This window comes from Parasteatoda tepidariorum, chromosome 10 (assembly GCF_043381705.1).
Source record: "Parasteatoda tepidariorum isolate YZ-2023 chromosome 10, CAS_Ptep_4.0, whole genome shotgun sequence".
Classification (NCBI taxonomy): Eukaryota; Metazoa; Arthropoda; class Arachnida; order Araneae; family Theridiidae; genus Parasteatoda; species Parasteatoda tepidariorum.
In genome coordinates, this window is record NC_092213.1 from 51,067,751 (window position 1) to 51,086,116 (window position 18,366).

General features: G+C 31.9%; 2 protein-coding genes across 2 annotated transcripts in view; both read right to left on the reverse strand.

Annotated features, from left to right (window-relative positions):
• Positions 1-18,366, reverse strand: part of LOC107445474 (uncharacterized) — a 152,677-nt gene that overhangs the window by 69,109 nt on the left and 65,202 nt on the right. The window contains exons 10-14 of the mRNA XM_071187171.1: positions 5,829-6,008; positions 3,958-4,178; positions 2,846-2,990; positions 1,866-1,954; positions 1,449-1,744 (exon numbers count right to left, since the gene is read on the reverse strand). Of these exons, the coding sequence (XP_071043272.1) occupies positions 1,449-1,744; positions 1,866-1,954; positions 2,846-2,990; positions 3,958-4,178; positions 5,829-6,008 (931 nt within the window). The remainder of the gene's footprint in view (positions 1-1,448; positions 1,745-1,865; positions 1,955-2,845; positions 2,991-3,957; positions 4,179-5,828; positions 6,009-18,366) is intronic.
• LOC107445492 (speckle-type POZ protein B) lies at positions 14,649-15,907 on the reverse strand. The gene has a single exon (XM_016059894.4). It carries the CDS (start codon positions 15,818-15,820, stop codon positions 14,744-14,746), a length of 1,077 nt encoding a protein of 358 aa, XP_015915380.1. The 5' UTR covers positions 15,821-15,907; the 3' UTR covers positions 14,649-14,743.

Genomic DNA, 18,366 nt, shown 5'->3' on the forward strand with positions numbered 1-18,366 from the left:
AAGTATATATCCTATAAATTATACTTAATATTTAAATTAATTAATTTTTTAAATAATTAATTTATGATTAATTAATTTATAATAATTAATAATTAATTAATTAATTTAATAAATGAACTAATTAATTTAATAAATTAATTTTTTAATTTATTTTTCAAATAATTTAATGAGTAAATTAATTATTTTCACTATTTAAAAAGTGAGGGAATGACACTAATAGTGAGGGAATGATATTTTATTTTAATACATGTTTCTATCTAAGTTACATCTACCTAAAGTTTCAAAATGATAACATGCTAAGTATATCTAATATTTATTATAATTTAGTCTTATATATTTAATAGTTTTTACAGGTTTGGGAAATAAAATTGGCTGGCACGATTGAACAAAAAAAAATTTGATAATATACTCATCTTGAATCATTCCCTCACTTCAGCGTCATTCCCTCACTTTATACACTAGTGAGGGAATGACGAATTCAATAAAATTTAAAAATAACAGTTAGGCCTAATTAATTTCTGAAGTCAATCACATACAATTATATTCATACAAGAAAGCAACATATAATTATCCACTTTCTCGATGAAGTTGTATTTTATTTTACTCTAAAAAATGACATGAGGGAATGACAAATGTAAAAAATTTTACCTGGTTTGATTCATTCAAATTTATTCCACAGCAAAGCTTCTTTAAGTTGAAGATGGAAACATACTGCAATTTTGTTCTATGATGCCAGTTGTTAACTTCTGAAGTTTTTATTAAAATATTTTTATTCTAAGAAGATTGCAGGTGATAAGAACATTGTTGTGAGGGAATGACGCGAAACACTGGGGACAAAGTTTAAAATAGTGCTGTGTTAATATTTTTATCAGAAATTAAATTTAAAATTGATTTTCTGAATTCTATATTTCAGTATTCTGAAATAAAAAACACGAATTTGTAAAAAAAAAATTTTTATTTCAGAAACAATTTTTTTCTTTTTTTAAATCAGCAGTGGGGACAAGTGAGGGAATGACATATTGGTATATTTTAATTACCTAAAAGAAATAAAAAATAAAAATTGATAACTTTATTTTTATTCTTTTGTTAGCTTGCATTCCGAAGGACACTTTCCCTGAATTTTTTTTTCGTAAGCTGTAAAACAAACATAAAATATACTGGGGACATGAAAATGACTGTTTTTGTGAGAATGACCCTTATAAAGTCATTGCTCAGGAGACATTGTTTGCGAACTTTTCAATCGTTGTAAAAATTTATTTTAAATAAAGAATCGTCAGTTTTCACATACTTTCCTTTCTTAATAATTATAACCCTCTGCTTGTGGTTTGATGAATATGGTTTATATATTATAATGTGGTTTGATGAATATGGTTTATATAATGGTTTACATTATAGTGTGTTATTTTAAACTAATCGGAGGAAAATTTTGGTTCTAAAAACATTCTAACCTGTCAGAATGACGGGAATTGAAATGAAAATTCTCGTCTTCTAAAGTCTCACACATTTCTTTAGACCCAAATGCTTGTTTAATTTCCTCATCGCCTGCATCAAACAAGATGCATGTAAATTGATCAATAAACTCAAAGCTTATAGTAAATTCTAATTCCTCATCCAGCAAAACGTCCGAAGATGATGCTTGTAGCGACAAACCTACTGGCTCAGACATTACTCGCAATTCCAAAGTAACATTATTACTTTCCTCCAGGAAGTTTTTAGCCAAGAAACTGACCCTATATTTGCCAACCTAGAAAGCAAAAATAAATTTCTAAATATAAAGTAGCTATAAAAAGGCGAATCATACTTGGAGGTTAGGTAAATTGTAATCTGCGATTTGTGATCAAGAACAAAAGGAGCAAGGAGCATACCTCATCAAATTGATTTGAAAATATGTCCTCTTCTTTAGTTTGTTCCACAGTTTTATCTTTTAATGTCATGATGAAGTTGTCGACAGATCCTTTAAAAAATAATAATTTTTGTTTCTTTATTATAGAGATAGATAGAGAGAGAAATATTAGAGTAAAAGTAAAATGAGTGCATGTGCACATCGCATACTATCCTAATAAGCAAACATGAGAGTGATATAGGGCAAAATTAGGAATCTTTGCAACTAGCCAGTGAACAGTTATAGCACTTTTAAAATGTGGCTAATTTTTCAAAAATTGAAAATTCTAAGCTATTAAAAATCTGTTAATAGCAATAAGGACATTTCTTTTGAGGTATTTATCAAAATAAGGTGCACATTACAAGGTTCATTTATAAAATGAAGAAAAATATTTATAAACAAGAGTGAAATAAAGTAATTTTCAGAATATTATAAACTATTCTTAATAATTCCATGTTTATTAAAAAAAATTATAATAAAATGAACATAGGGTGCATTCTGGACGAAAAAAAGTGGTGATCGGGTGAAGAATGCCTAGTCACAATTCAAAACTATTTGGCGAAAGATAAAACATTAAAAGTTATACCAAACTTTTAATGGATTTGAAATTCAGTGTAAAAGTTTAGAATTTTATTCTTCACTACTTGTGTTTTTGGAGAAAAAGGGTTAATGTACTTTACTATAAAGATATGAAGGATATTATTATGAGGGAAAATTTAGAGAATTAAATGCAAATATAGAGAGAATTATGTATATAAATGGAATCAAAAGAAATATGTAATGCCAAATTCATAGGACATATTACCCGGCACACGCTGAACAATAAACGAAATATACAATACCTATAATTGCATAATAAATATTTATTCACATAACTATAATATCGTTATTAAAATATCGATTCAGAAAAAAAGCGAAGATCTCGACTTTTGTAATAAGCAAGGCAATAATTTGCAAATATACCTGAGATTTTACATGTAAAGCTCACAATAGAATTGATTGGAACATCGGTTTCATCAGGACCATGTAAATTTGTAAGTTCTTGACTTTCATCTATTGAATACTGTGCAAAAACTTCCAAATTGCCCATTTTTTCCAATATAGTCACCTGCGTAAGTCGAAATGTGTTTAACAATAATTGCCATTGCACGATGTTAAATCTTTTAAATATTAAATGTACACTCATGTTATAATTAAAAAAGAACAATTTTAAGCTTTAGTATAGTCACATATAATAATGTATTCTTCAAAAAGAAATTTTTTTACATTTTACGGAAGAGATTAGTGAAAGAAAATGTTAAATAATAGTTATATTTCTGGATTTAAGAACGTGCAATTTAGGCGAAAAAACCATTTGACTAACTCTTTTATATATTTAAAATCCTTGAGAAAGATACAACAAAATATTAAATGTATGAATGGTTAAAAATAATATTTAAACGAGAGAAACAGAATCAACTTCGAAATCTGATGAATCACTGAGGACAAAAGTGGATTTATCTGCTGAAACAGATTGAAAGGTGATTATTTAAAGCATCTTCAATTTTTATTCGGTAATGAAACAAACGTGTCGTTCGTAATCCCACCTACCTTAATTGTGACACGTCAAATTTTAATCATGTTTTCGTTTCTACTTTTTTGTCTCCTACTTTTACTTTTGGTCCCTTATTTTTTTTAAATTAATTTTGAACAATGATACTAAAAATTGTATACTAAGGGGTCTATTATAGAACATCATGTATATATTTAAAACACTTGTCAATGATCAACATGTTTTGAGAACTTAAAAACAAGGTAACAATTTCAAGTGTGAATGACGCATTAAAATATAGGATTGTGTAATTTTTGTTGGTAATTGGAGATAGCATGAAAATTTAGGCTGTGTAGATGCTTTACTGCAACGTTTATTCCGTATTACTAATCCCCATAGTCTTTGAATGATTACCGTGTTGCTAAATTTATCAAAGCGATTTCGATCAGTAAAATATAATTTGTGAAGATTTATTTTGTTTGATTTCGTATTTCTTTGTCTTTTATTTTAAAAATAAATAAGAATATTCTAGAAATATACCGACCTGTGAGTTGAAAAATTCTTCATCAAAAATGTTGTAAACTTTTACTGTAACATTGTAAACACCTTGAAGTTCATAGGAATATGTCTCCTCTATTATGCGATTCTCGTTTTCGAAAACAATATAGGACTTGGAATTTCCATCTCCAAAGTCAAAATCAACTTGAGCACCCATGGGAAAATATTTTTCCTCTCCCGTATAGGAAAACTGAAAACTAATATCACCTGAAAGCACATATATTCATTTGAGAGAAAATAAGAACTATATTATATATATATACACAGAAATGAAGAAGAAAAAACGAAAGGAATAACGGTTTTTATAGTCTCGAAGAAGAATTATTTTTCTATGAGCAGCCAATGAAAAACCTAGAGCAGCGCGTAACATATAAAACTTTCATTTTGACATAATTCTACATGTTTTGTTTTAAATAATTTTTAAAATGCAGTATAGGAAGAAATACGTCTTCGACTTCAGGGGTCTTTCGAATGTTTCACATTGGTACAAATATGATAAAATATGAACATCTAATTCGGCCAAAAGATGCACTCGACATTCAGTATATAATTTTTTTACACAAAAAATTGCACCGTTTTATGCCGCTATAGCACAAATGGTATTTGTTTGCATACATAGAAAATGTAAAACATCATTTACGTTATGTCTAATTGCAATATTTTGTGGATAAAAAAAAGACTGGATCTTAAACTAGCATACGTCTTTGTTCCGTACGAAGTGCAAAAAGAAAAAAAGCGAATACGTTGAATAACTTTTGGTCTAAATAATGATCGGATTTTCTCGTACTAGGACTCAATTTTAATGGTTTCTGTGCCTAAACTTAAATATTAATAAAACATCGTCTGGTGTAATTACTTTGCATATTTAAAGTACGTCTCTCAAACCAATAAGATTGATTCCTAGTACGTGAAGATACCAATCATGACATCAAAACTATTCAGAATTTACGCCTTTTTTTCTACCTTGTCCATTATGTCTAGGAGGCAAGGTAAAACCCTGCTGGAAATTTTTTGTTGTTGCCAGACTGAGCAGAGCTCAACTGTCGCTTAGTACAGTAGTAGACTCGCTTTGATGAGCTGTGGAAGATGTGATTCTATCATGTGATTCTAATGTGATTCTATGATGAGCACATTAATGAATATGAAAAAGGACTAGTAGCTAATAATTTCGGAATATATTTTGTTAAATTTTATTCATTAAAATACGTTTTATTATTAGCAAATTGTAAATTGTAAACATTTTTAAAACTTTTATAATATAAATAATAAAATTAAATTTGAGAAACTTTATTTGCATCTTTTATGAATTAATACAAAAAAACTGGTATGCATTCTAATTTATATGAGCCTTTTGCTCATACTTGTAGAAAAAAGCTTTAGAGTAAAAAATCTAAAAAACTTGAATTTAAAAAAAAATCACTTTCATTATGTCTCTTAACACATAATACAGGTTTGTGATGAAAAAGTCGGTAAGGCAACTGGTTAAAAACATTTCACGATTTTTGAAAGTTTTTCGTGGATTAAAATACTCGTTTAATAAAGTTTATTAACCAATAAGTAAGTTACTAAATCGCTATTTTCGCTGATTAGTTTTATTTTTGAACAAGATAGAACTAATTGATTATTTGTTTTTATTACAAATAAATACATGCATTTGAACATATAAATCAAATCAGACTAATAGTTAAAAACATTCTTGGAGGTATATACTATCAAAATATAAAGAATAATCATACTGTCTGTTTGTATATTGTCAAATTATGAGAGGAAAAAACATTTTTTGAACTTGTTGGCGCTTTTTTTCTTTTGAAAAACAGATTTTCGTTACTATGAAAATTTCATTTGATTTTTCCATACCTGGTGGTGTAATTTGGAGATCATCAGCTTTCAGCATCCAGTTTCTACTGACAATATTCGTACAGCAGAAAGTGATTGAAGTATTCTCATAAACAAATTCATCGGATGCATTCACATAAACCGTGATATTCCCTTCAGTTTTGCACGTGTAGTTTTCAGATACGATGTCACTTGCGTACTCTAAAACCACATACAAAAAAGTGTGAATTATATTTTTACTCGTAGGTTTCATCTCTGTTTATCTCAATTAGATTAAATCCTTCACTGCTAGAAATTTCTCTAAGAAAATTATTAAATAACTGATTACTTAATTGTTATTTTACCATATCCCACCAAAACAGTTCATTATAAATATGAAGGTATACAAACTGTGAGAAAAATCGTTTATTGATTGTTTTTGCGTAATACTCTTAAGCAACCTGAATTTTAACCGCACCAATTGGGAAACCACATAGTTCCTAGCAGCTGGGTACATACCATAGTCGAGAGAGTTAATTTGTCAATCTCATGGCCAACTGAACAGTTTTCGAATCCTAATATTGACAGCTTAATATTCCATCAAGATATGAAAAGTTTCCAGTGATCTGCCCTCCCTAATCGGTGACCCTGGACTTTTAGAATACAAAACCCTCTTTCACACATATATGGCAGTACTAAGAAGCTACTTAGGTTTAGAAAAAAAGTCTAGTATTTCCCGATTCTCACAATAGATGGCACCACCAGATAAACTAATTACGTCACATTCCATGGTTCATTTGACAAAACATAATTTAACAACAAAATTCCATCTCCTAACATAACCTAGCTTCAATAAAATTTTATTTTTACTGTTTAGAAATCATGCTTGCTGTAAATGGTTACAAAACCATATAGTTTTGTATTCATGGATTTTTCAAAACCGTAAAGCTAAAAAATGTTCCTGGCCGAAAACTTCACGGTTAATTGGAGAAACACAATACTGACGGTTATTTCACCGTAATTTTAGAATGAGAAATGTTGCATTGTAGACACCAGAACTAGTAGGAGCATTTTTGTGTTTGTAATATTTAAAAAAAAAACGAGGCATACTGCAATTTATTTCTGTTGAAAAAAAACTCTTTCGACTGGGTTAGAGTCCTCTTCCCATCGAGCTAATCGTGGGAGGTTCTCGTTGTCCTTCGCACCATGTAACGCAAATGCGGGTTAGTTCCATGAAAAAGACCTCCACGAAGGAGAATTTCTCCCAATACTTGATTCAGGAGTTCCCTTGTCTTCTGGATTGAGTTCTAAATGACAAGGCTACTGAGTTGAACATTAGTAGTCGTAAACCCTAAAATTGGGTTGGCTGTTCTACGACGGTTATAAAATAAAATAAAATAAAATATATAGAAGCTATAAATAGATGAGACCTCATACTGTACAGAAGAGAACAACAAAAACACAACATTTAAAAAAAAAAAAAAACGAAAAGGACACTTGTCTAACCATAAGGAGAAAAATATAGTCAAAAATAAGTAAGTAAATAGAAAAAAAATGAACCAAATAATTAAAGTAAAATGAAAAAAAAGTTCTTACGAAATTCGTAGATTAATGTGAAAAAAACTCTTTTAATTGTACAAGTTGAAATTTATAAGAAAATTACAGCATTTTTTGCATTAGTACTCGAAAGTATGAAGTTTTCTTGAAGATATTTTCAAAAATCAAAGTCTTTCACGCGTGTTGCACAAGATAATTTCTTCACTTTTCTACCTATTTTCTAAGAAACTTAATGCATTTGATGCAACAGATATTCGGTTAGACCTAGAGTTTTAATCGTGTTTCTAGTTTTTGATTAACTAAATGATAATATTTAAGTTCCACTGTGTATGTTTTATTTAACTTATGCTATTATTTATGAGAATAACTTTATTATTTAATTGATAAAAACTACAAACGCAACATTAAAAATTCTTTTCGCTATTGCAATTACCTTTTTTGTGGAGAATGTGTGCCTATTCTGGAGCGATTGAAGCATGTGGACTTATATTTCCATCTTTACATTTTTTGAAACCAAAAAGCTGAATTTCTAAGTAAATTGGTAGAACGCGTAGTGAATATTAAAAACTCAGCTTAGACAAAATACATTTAAATTTTAAGACAGTTTCATCCCTACCTGCCTCACCCGAAAAAGTGCTATATCATTCTCGTTTGTAACAGTTCCAACTTTTACTTTTAGTATAACATTCTCAATTGTCAAATACTTTTACTGCCGATTTATAAATCATGTAAAAAAAATTTTTTTTTAACTTTCACTTATTTTATTTTCCAGTTTAAGATGTTTCGGAAAAATTGAATATTAAGTAAAAGTTACGTCTACAGTCAATAATTTCAATTTAAGCTTGATTATTTTTTATTAGAGTTAAGTGTTTGTTTTTAGCACAAGTTTTAATCAATTGGCGGTAGAGCTTCGCACTCTTGTGCCACTGGTCCTGTGTTCGATCCTCGGGGCGGACAAGGCTGACCACATAACCGGAACATCTGCTCCTGCACCCTGGAGTCCAAGGTCAAGAAGACTGAGATGGACACTGTAGGCCTTGGCCCTCTTTGGGCTGGCTCGCCACTGAGTTTAGTTTTTTTAATCAATTGACTTTTTTCTTTTCACCTACTATGATAATATTTAAGATGATTCGCTTAAGATCTTGTAATAATAAGATTCCTGTCTCTAACGTAGTTAGAATTAAGATTCTCAAATTTCGTTCTGATACCACTACAAAATAATGTTAATTGTATTGAGCTATATTTTGTTTTGTTTCACTTTCTTTTTCTGGGTAAATGACGAGCAAACTACACTGAAGTTGCATAAATTTATTAATTTACTGATAGCTTATTGAATATATAAATTTATAATTTATTTTGTATGCCTTTTTTTACTAAAAATAACTTTTTAACATAAAAACTAAGGATATACAAGAAAGTCAGATGCTTATTTCGCATATATTAACATAAATAATTTAATAAAATTACCAAATGCATCTATTACAGTTTTTAAAAAGTCGATTGTTTTCCGAAATATGAGGTTATTTCATTTGGCTTATGTACTTAGAAAAGTTAAAAACAAGAAATAAAATACAGCTCTTGTACTTCTTAATCGAACCTTGTCTAATATATTCTATGTAATAGTGAAGACATATTTAAATTAGACAAAACACTATCCCCTTCGTTGTCATCTGGGCTTGTAACACTTGAGTTAAATAATTAAATGAGAAACTTGAGTTACAAATTCTATTTAAAGAGAAACTAAAGCGATAAGAATTATGATCATCCAAGATAAGATAACGTTTATCAGAGTAACTGAATTCATAATAAGCTACTAATTTTTTTCTGCAATACAAACATTATCCAAATTGACTCTCCGGATAAAAACATTATTTCTCTTACCCGTGTTTCTTGTTATTGTTGCGTATGCCTGTTTAGGCAGAGGGGTGCGATTGTTCTTGTTCTCCAGGGGCGCCATCTATGGCCAAGAATTCAACTTCTGTCATACCCATACGTCACACCCGTTTATAGGGCGGACCCATTCATACGTCCATTCATTCATCCACAGATCATAATTTCGACCTGAATCAGAGAACGATCTATCTCCAATCCAGTACCCTCAGAGGTATTGATTTGTTATGGGAACATGGTGGACTTTGTGACTCGACAGATTTAACGTGCATTAGTCACCGTTTTCGGCTGGAGGGGTTTGAACCCACGAACTCTCGGACATGGACCCAGCACCCTACCGACTAGGCTATCCCGGCTCCATATTTCTTACAAAAATTATTTTAACTTTATACCTGCAAGTGATGCCATCGTAGGTAAATCGTGGCATTTGTCGATTCGGTAGCAAATCAAGTTCGACACACGCGTGACGTCGCTTACAAGTATGCAATTAAATCTGATATAAATCACATGATTAGGCATAATCACTTCTTGTATTCTCGAATTGTAAGTAAATAATTGACGCTAAAATTTGCAAAATCTGGTCTAAAACCTAGATCCTCTTTGTGTAGTATTGACCTTCATGCTGTGGGTAAGCAAGCATGGTATTTTACACTTGCTTTACCTAAAGCAAATCAGATGTCTCTTTGGTTAAGTAGCCAAGACTAAGCTGAAGTCAATATACGTTACACTGCCATGCTAACTTCTTTATGGCCACATGTCATTTTTTAGTTTCAAAGATATTTTCTTTTTTAATTTTTTATATCCATCGTTGAACAGCCGATTCAATTTTTGGGTTTACGACAACTAATGTTCAATTCCGTAGCCTTGAAATTTTGAACCGATCCAGAAGACAAGGAAACTCCTGGATCAGTACTCCCAGATGTATTGCTTTGTTATGGGAACATGGAGGACTTGGCGACTCGATAGATTTAACGTGCATCAACAACACGGGGAGTCTTCAGCCTCAAAGATATTTGCTTCAAAATGCTTCAAGAATTTCGGGAATGCCTGGTAGGTAAGGCACTGGGTCCATGTCCAAGAGGTCATGGGTTCAATCCCCGCCGGCCGAAGACTTCCCATGTAATAAATGGTGATTGATGCACGTTAAATCGTTTTTGGTTACAAAGTGTTCCCATAACAAATCATACCTCTGGCGGTACTGATCTAAGAGTTTCCTTGTCTTCTGGATTGGGTTCAAAATTACAAGGCCACGGAGTTGAACATTAGTAGTCGTAAACCCAAAATTGGGTCAGCTGTTCAACGACGGTTGTAAAATAAAATAACTATTATGTGTTAGCTTGTGATTCCGATTACTAATGATAAAACAGTGCCAGTTTTAAATTTTGATCAAAGAGCACTGTAAGCACTAGTTCAGAACGTAAAGAAGTAACAATGGACCGTTGAGCTGATAAATACGTGCCAGTTCAGAATACTGCTAAGGAATAGTGACAGGCAAAAACTGACAAACATGACAATGCTCCAATAGATTATTTTAAGGAGCAGCCTCTAAATTTGAAGAAGTTTTCAAGTCAAGTTATCGATACAAATATTACAATTCACGTCAGTGTCAGATTGAAAGCACCCAAAATGATTCTAAGAGCAAGATCGCCAGTTTTTGAAAAGATGTTCGATTACGATACAAGCGAAGCTGTCCAAAAGGAAATCGATATCGGCATACTGCTCCCATGATGAAAGAAATTCTCACAATGGAAAATCGTGATTTTGACGATGCTTTCAATCTTTACTGTGCTGTTGATAGGCTCGGTCTCTTCGGAATGCTTTTTTTCGAGTTTCAACTTAGACCTATAGGACATTCTCAAATGTCACTGATGATGTGCGTAAAATTTATTGCTGAAAAATATGTGTCCCATACTTTTTATAAGTCAATCGAAAAATATCGGCTGATCGTGGATGAGAATATTAAAAATTTTATTTTGAGGAAAGACGATTTAAATTTCTAGAATCCTCTTTTCCGTGAAACCGCGAAAAAAAGCGCTATATCTTTCTCGAGTTTCAAATTATACTTTTTAGGATGATATTTTTAAATATCACTGATTAAGTGTGGAAAATTTTCTTGAAATTTCATTTTCCGCTTAATGTTAATAATATATTAAAAAATTATATAGGCTTTTAAAAATTAAGGTTATATTTAATCAATTTGTCAGTACTTTTAATTTAAATACATGATTTCAAGCAATTAGAAATAATGCGATCGGTTGAAAAAGTTTTAGGTGTACCAACCTTTGAATGATTTGGAGCCAATTACTGATTAGAAACATCTTGAGTATGCAATTAAAATTCTAAGAACATTTCAAGCAACTGTTGGAAAAAATGAAGCAATATCGAAAATTTTTATTTTATTTTTTTATTTGTTTGAAAAATTATTTAGAGAACCGTTATTTGAATGGCTTGAATCTAATCCCCGATTATAAACACAAGACTGAGTATGCAAAATTGAAAAGGAATATAATGCAATATAATGCATCTGTTCGAAAAATTGAAGCAATTTGGCGAAAAATGTTCATACAACTTTTGCGATTTGTTACAAAAATTGTTAAGGGTACACTGATAATAAGCATAACAATGGGTATATAATTAAAAACGTAAATGCGTGTTAAAGCGAATTGTCTGAAAAACTGAACCATTAAAAATTTTAAAAAGAGATAAGCCAATAAACTTCATTTAACAAAATTCTCTTTTTCCTAACTTCCTAAATAAAATTTTAAAAAAAATCGATCGTATATGAATTTAGATCCTTATAACGTTTTTTTAAATTGTTATATTTTATTTCTTAAAATGACCAAATAAAGAAAAAAAATTTGGCATTTTAGGTTTTATATTTATTTCTTTATTCATAATTCGTTGTTCATGAAGATAAAAATAAAAAATGCACATACAATCCTTTTCACTATGGTTTCCCTTTAATAAATTTCTCTCTTAAAAATAACAATTCTTCAATCATGACACACTTATAAAATGTTTGTCCTGCATACTTTTATTTTTTCCCAAATATTCTTTTATTGATGATACAAAAAGTTTTAATGCTGCCACTACTGTTACTAAAGATAATAAAAATGTTTTTGCAGGTGTAGGACAAAATTAACGGTCGCTCCCTGCCACAGGGCAAATAAATATAATACATGGCGGTCAGTGTGCGGGTGGGTGACCACTTGGATCAGTCTGCGCACGGACCGAGGGTGTGTGGTATGGGTCCTCGTTAAACTGTTCTACCATACAGTGCTCTACTTCGAGTGTAGGTCGTCGGGCTGCCGAAGAGGGGGTGCCATCCCCTCCGCAGAGGATCAAAATTGTGATGGCATGTCTTCGGATCATCCTGCGGGATGCTTCTCAGATCGTCGCCAATAGCCCATTGTGCAGCTCTAGTGCGACGTAAATTAACAATAACAACAACAAAAATTGTCTGCCAAACACCATTACTTTCTCCGACAAAAATGCACTCCGTGTGCATTTTAATATTATTATTTTTAAATGAATAGGAAATTATGATGAATATTAATATTTAAATGCACCATAATATTTACCGTGTAATATTACCTTGCAATTTCCTTGTAATATTTACCATATGCTTCATAAGAAATGCGTTACATTATTAATAAAAAAAGTTTTTTTAATCGCTTAAAGTTATCAATTTTTGAAAAGTTGACACATGTTCTAAAAAGTGACCACTGTTAAAATTTGAAAACTACCCACAGGCCAGTGGCAAAAATTTCTTAATTTTGCTCTATATTTGCCTTTTTAAAGAGTTTTAAAAAATAAATCTCGTATTAATCCTAATTTTTTGATGGTTTTTCAATAAATCCAAACATTGAACTGTTCTGTTAAGCATTTGCGTTTTTGACGTATCTTTGCAAATATTAAAACACAAAATTCCAGAAATATTTAAAGTACGGTATTTAATTTTTGTATTATAATTAGGTCTAAAATTGATACCGCAAACATTTGAAACATTACTGTGGTGTCTGTCTGTTGTTTCTAAAATACGTGTCATATACAAGACTGAAATGTTTCAATAATGTATTTAAGAAATAGTTCATCTCAACGCTTTCAAGAGTAAAAAAAAGTTTTCTAGGGATTTTAAACACTTTTGTAAGGCAACAAATATTATAAATGCTTTTTCCGATGTAATTTATTTATGTTAATAACTTTAATTTAATAATAACTTTTGTTTAAAAAATTTAATTATGCTGTTCAGTAAGATCGTCCATTTCAAAAGAACTGACACGTTTCAAACTTGCGAAAAAAGAAAAATATTTAAATATCATTTAATTTTCATTTCCATATTTATGTTGATCACTTGGTTAAAACATGTCCTATTTAAATATATACAACCTTTAAATACAATCAACATTTAATATATTTACTATTTAAATTCTACTAATAAAATGAACAAAAACAATATTAAAAATTCTAATCAGCATTAAACAATATTTCGAGTAACTTTGCCTTTCAGTATTCTCAATTTTGTAAGAAAATTACCTACGTTAATAAATTTCATTAGTTCTAAAGAATACATCAGTTGAAACAAAATTGATTCTCTTACAGTATAGTGCAGTTTTAAATAATTGCCTTCTAAGTTATATATAAAGTTTCATATTTAAAAATATTATTTAATTTATTTTCAGGCATGAAGCGGTTCTTATATTATCCTACTTAAATAAACTTTAACAAGTTAAAAGTAGTATGAATGGAAAATTTTAATAATCGTCGACATCATGATTATTAATTCAACTTTTTATCTTTGTACGGTATCATAATACGTATTAAAACGCATTATTCAGTCTAAGAAAGCATATAATTACAAGTTAACACAGGAAGAATTGGGTCACATTTAGTCAGCTCTTCAAATGACATAATAGTCAAAATTGTTTTAAATTAAGTTTTTATATAATGCATTCTTTCTTTTAAATTTCATCTCCGTGGTAATTCGTTAAGATCAGCACCAGGCATGCATTTTCCACTTGAAGATTATGCAGCAAATATTTCGCTCAAGCATTGAGAAAGGACAGCACTTCATTATGGGATATATTTATATTCAAAAGACATTTGTAGGTTTAAGTTTTTTTTTTAGCGTTAACAAAGTTTAATCTTCAGTTATATTTTAATTTAAACTAATTACTGCAAAAAGTAATTCTCAACGTAATTGTTCAAACTGAAATAAGAATGAAAATTTTTACACATTTATTTGCTATTTATTTATTAATTATTCATTTATAAATTATTTATAAATATATTTTACGTTATTTAAAACTCCATACCTCATCAACTTCAAATGTAATTTTCCTATCAATACCAGACGTCTAAGAAATATTACTTACGTGGTTTCATTCACTAAAATAGACTTATAATTAAATACACTTTAGCAATTTCAAAATTTATTTCTTCGGTATAAAATAATGAACAAGGACGAATTCAAAATCAATATTAACTTAAATCTTCAACTTCATACACTGTCATTTTAAGAAAGCGTTACGCATCAAGAACACAACAAGATTTGCATCGTATTTGGCTAACTCTTCAAATGATTTTGTGGCCACTATTTCCTTAACATTGGCCATTATATATTTCAATATTTTTTCTTTCAAAGATTCATCACCGTGATTAGTAGCCAAAATCAACAACTGGCATGCATTGTTTACTTGAAGATGACGCAGCAAATCTTTCGCACAAGCATTCCGAAGGGACAGCACTTCATATTTATCAGCGGCATAGTAAAGGTCGCAAGCATCGTCAAAATCGTGATTTTCTATTGTGCCGGCATACAGAAAAGTGAGAAGTTCTTTCATTATGGAAGCGCGTATATCTTTAACATCGATTTCATTCTTGATAGCTTCGCTTGTGTCGTGATCGAACATCTTTTCGAAAACTGGCGATCTCGCTCTTAGAATCATTTTGTGTGCCTTCATGCTGACACCATCCACGTGAATCGCAATATCAGTACCAACGGCTTGATCTAAAAGATTCTTCAAATTTACAGACAGTTCTCGTAAGCAGTCTATTGGAGCATTGCAATAATCAGTCGTATTTGTCGCTGCTTCCTTAACAAAGCTCTGATACTGAACCGGAGCTTTTTCACTGTCCTGAATCGGCACTGATACTTCATCAATATTCTGAAATGGTTTTAACAATTTCTCAGTGCTCTTCTTAATCACTAATGCACACTTAACAGTCAATGGAAATTCCAATGAAGTCAATGGTCTTTCAAATCCATCGAGCATATTTGTAAACAAATGGCTGTTATAGGATGCTGTATGACCAAAGATAAAACTTCCTGTTGCATCCAATAGCATTGTTGAATGATTTATAAACTTTTTATAAAAACATGGGCAAATTAAATTCAGGCATATTTGCTTTGATAACACACTCATTCGAAAGTTCATGAATTTTATTTCGTCTGCAACTTCAACCTCGAATACATCGGTGTTCAAATAAGGTTCGGTTAGATCAGTTTCTTCAATTCTCAGTTCAATTATAATCATGTTATGTGAAGCATTCGTAAAACGAACTGTATTTTGAATAACGTGAGACATTTCAGATGTTACAAAGGAACAATACTTAGTTTGAAACTGAATGCGTTAGTAGTATAAGGGACACTTTTTCTTCCGGAAATGACGTCACTCCGGAGAACCTATGATTCCCGTTATACTACTTAGCGCGTAAAACCTGATTGCTAATTAAATCAGAGTTTCGGGATGTTCTTTTAATTAAATATTTGTCTATTTTTAATTAAATTGTTTTATTTTATTGCTTTTTTTAATGTAATAAATATTTTTAAGTATCTTTTTAGTGAAATAACTGTATTTAAATTCTTTTTTTTTTATAGTTAAAATTGTATTTTTAATTAAATACGCCTATTTCCTACTTTATTCATTGATTATTATAATATTCAAAATAATATTCATTGGTGCTTCGTTCGGAAGAGCTGGAATCTGAGAAGGCTCTTAATAATTTAGTGATAATAAACGAGCATCGTCGAAACATATCTTTGATCGAAAATAATTGCAGCGAGCACCAGCCGCATAAATACGTTTCATCTTTGAACAAAAGCCGACCAGATTTGGTTTATTGGTATAACACATATTTGCAGGCTTGTGTGCTCAATTAAGGCTTATAAACCTTTGTCAAGTGGAAGAACAGGTAGCACAATACAGAGAAATACATCACAATACATCCAGGGTTACGGCTGGATTCGAACCCGCCACCTCCACGCTTAACAGAGCGTCTGGAAGCCGACCAGGTTGCCGAGTGGTTAGCGTGCCTGACTGCGAAGCCGATGGTTGCGGGTTCGAATCCCGCTCAGGACATGGATGTTTCTTTCTCTCTCTGTGTTATGTTCTTTCTTCTGTGTGAATGTAACCCGCCCTATAAACGGGTTTATGGTTGTATGACATTGGGCGACGCTGCTCCACCACCGTGGCTCAGCCATAGGTGCTAACTGGGTAATGATTACAGAGTAGCAATTCTAGCATTTCTGAGGCCAATGGGAAATAGACCCAAGTGCCCGCCATTAACCAAGAAAGAAAAAAATTCTTTGAACGAATTGTAAAGCTCACCAACCGCATGCATACGTTTCATCTCTGATCTAAAATGATTGCAACGAGCACCAGCCGGATAAATACGTTTCATATTTGAACGAAATAATTGTAAAGCGCACCAACCTCATGCATACGTTTCATCTCTGATCAAAAATAGTTGCAACGAGCACCAGTCCCGCAGTGGACTGATCGTTAAGACACGGTTCCCAGCAGATCACCGAAGTCAAGCATCACTGGCTACGGTCAGCGTGCGGGTGGGTGACCACTTGGATCAGTCTGCGTAGGGACCGAGAGCGTGCGGTATTGGTCCTCGTTAAACTGTGCTACCGTAAAGTGCTCGACTTCGCGCGCAACTTTTCGGTCGGGCTACCGAAGCGGGGGTGCCATCCCCTCCGCAGAGGATCAAAATTGCGATGGCATGTCTTCGGATCATCCTCCGGGATGTTTCCCAGACCGTCGCCAATAGCCCATTGTGCAGCTCCAGTGCGACGCAAATTGACATTAACAACAACAACAACAGCAACGAGCACCAGCCGCATAAATACGTTTTATCTTTGAACGAAAGAATTGTAAAGCTCATCCTATTTTATTAACGTAATAAATATAATTGAAATATTTTTTCCAGATTTCTCTTAAATAATTTTTTTTGTTTTTTAAGTACAAATTTGAGAAAGAGGAATCTAGAGAGAAATTTTATTCAAAATAATTGTAACGGGCATGAGTCACGTGAATGAATGTTTTTTCACGAATCAATTAATGGAAATATCTAGTCATTTACACAACCGGGAATTGAACCCCCAACCTTTGTCTCCGCGAAAGACATCTGGGGATAGCGGTTGTCGCCTAAACCACTATCACACGACCTCTTGGTGTATAGGTCACCATATATCAAACAAACCAAACATTTGTGGACAACCGGTAAAGACTACTTCACTTTACTCCACTTCGCTACGCTTCACGTATGCAAATTATATTTAAAAATTTGCATTTAATGGAAATATCTAGTCAACTGGGAATTGAACCCCCAACCTTTGCCTCCGCGAAAGACATCGGGGGACAGCGGTTGTCGCCTAAACCACTATCACACGACCTCTTGGTGTATAGGTCACCATATATCAAAGAAACCAAACATTTGTGGACAACCGGTAAGGACTACTTCACTTTACTCCACTTCGCTTCGCTTCACGTATGCAAATTATATTTATAAATTTGCATTTAATGGAAATATCTAGTGAACCGGGAATTGAACCCCCAACCTTTGTCTCCGCGAAAGACATCTGGGGATAGCGGTTGTCGCCTAAACCACTATCACACGACCTCATGGTGTATAGGTCACCATATATCAAACAAACCAAACATTTGTGGACAACCGGTAAGGACTACTTCACTTTACTCCACTTCGCTTCGCTTCACGTATGCAAATTATATTTATAAATTTGCATTTAATGGAAATATCTAGTGAACCGGGAATTGAACCCCCAACCTTTGTCTCCGCGAAAGACATCTGGGGATAGCGGTTGTCGCCTAAACCACTATCACAC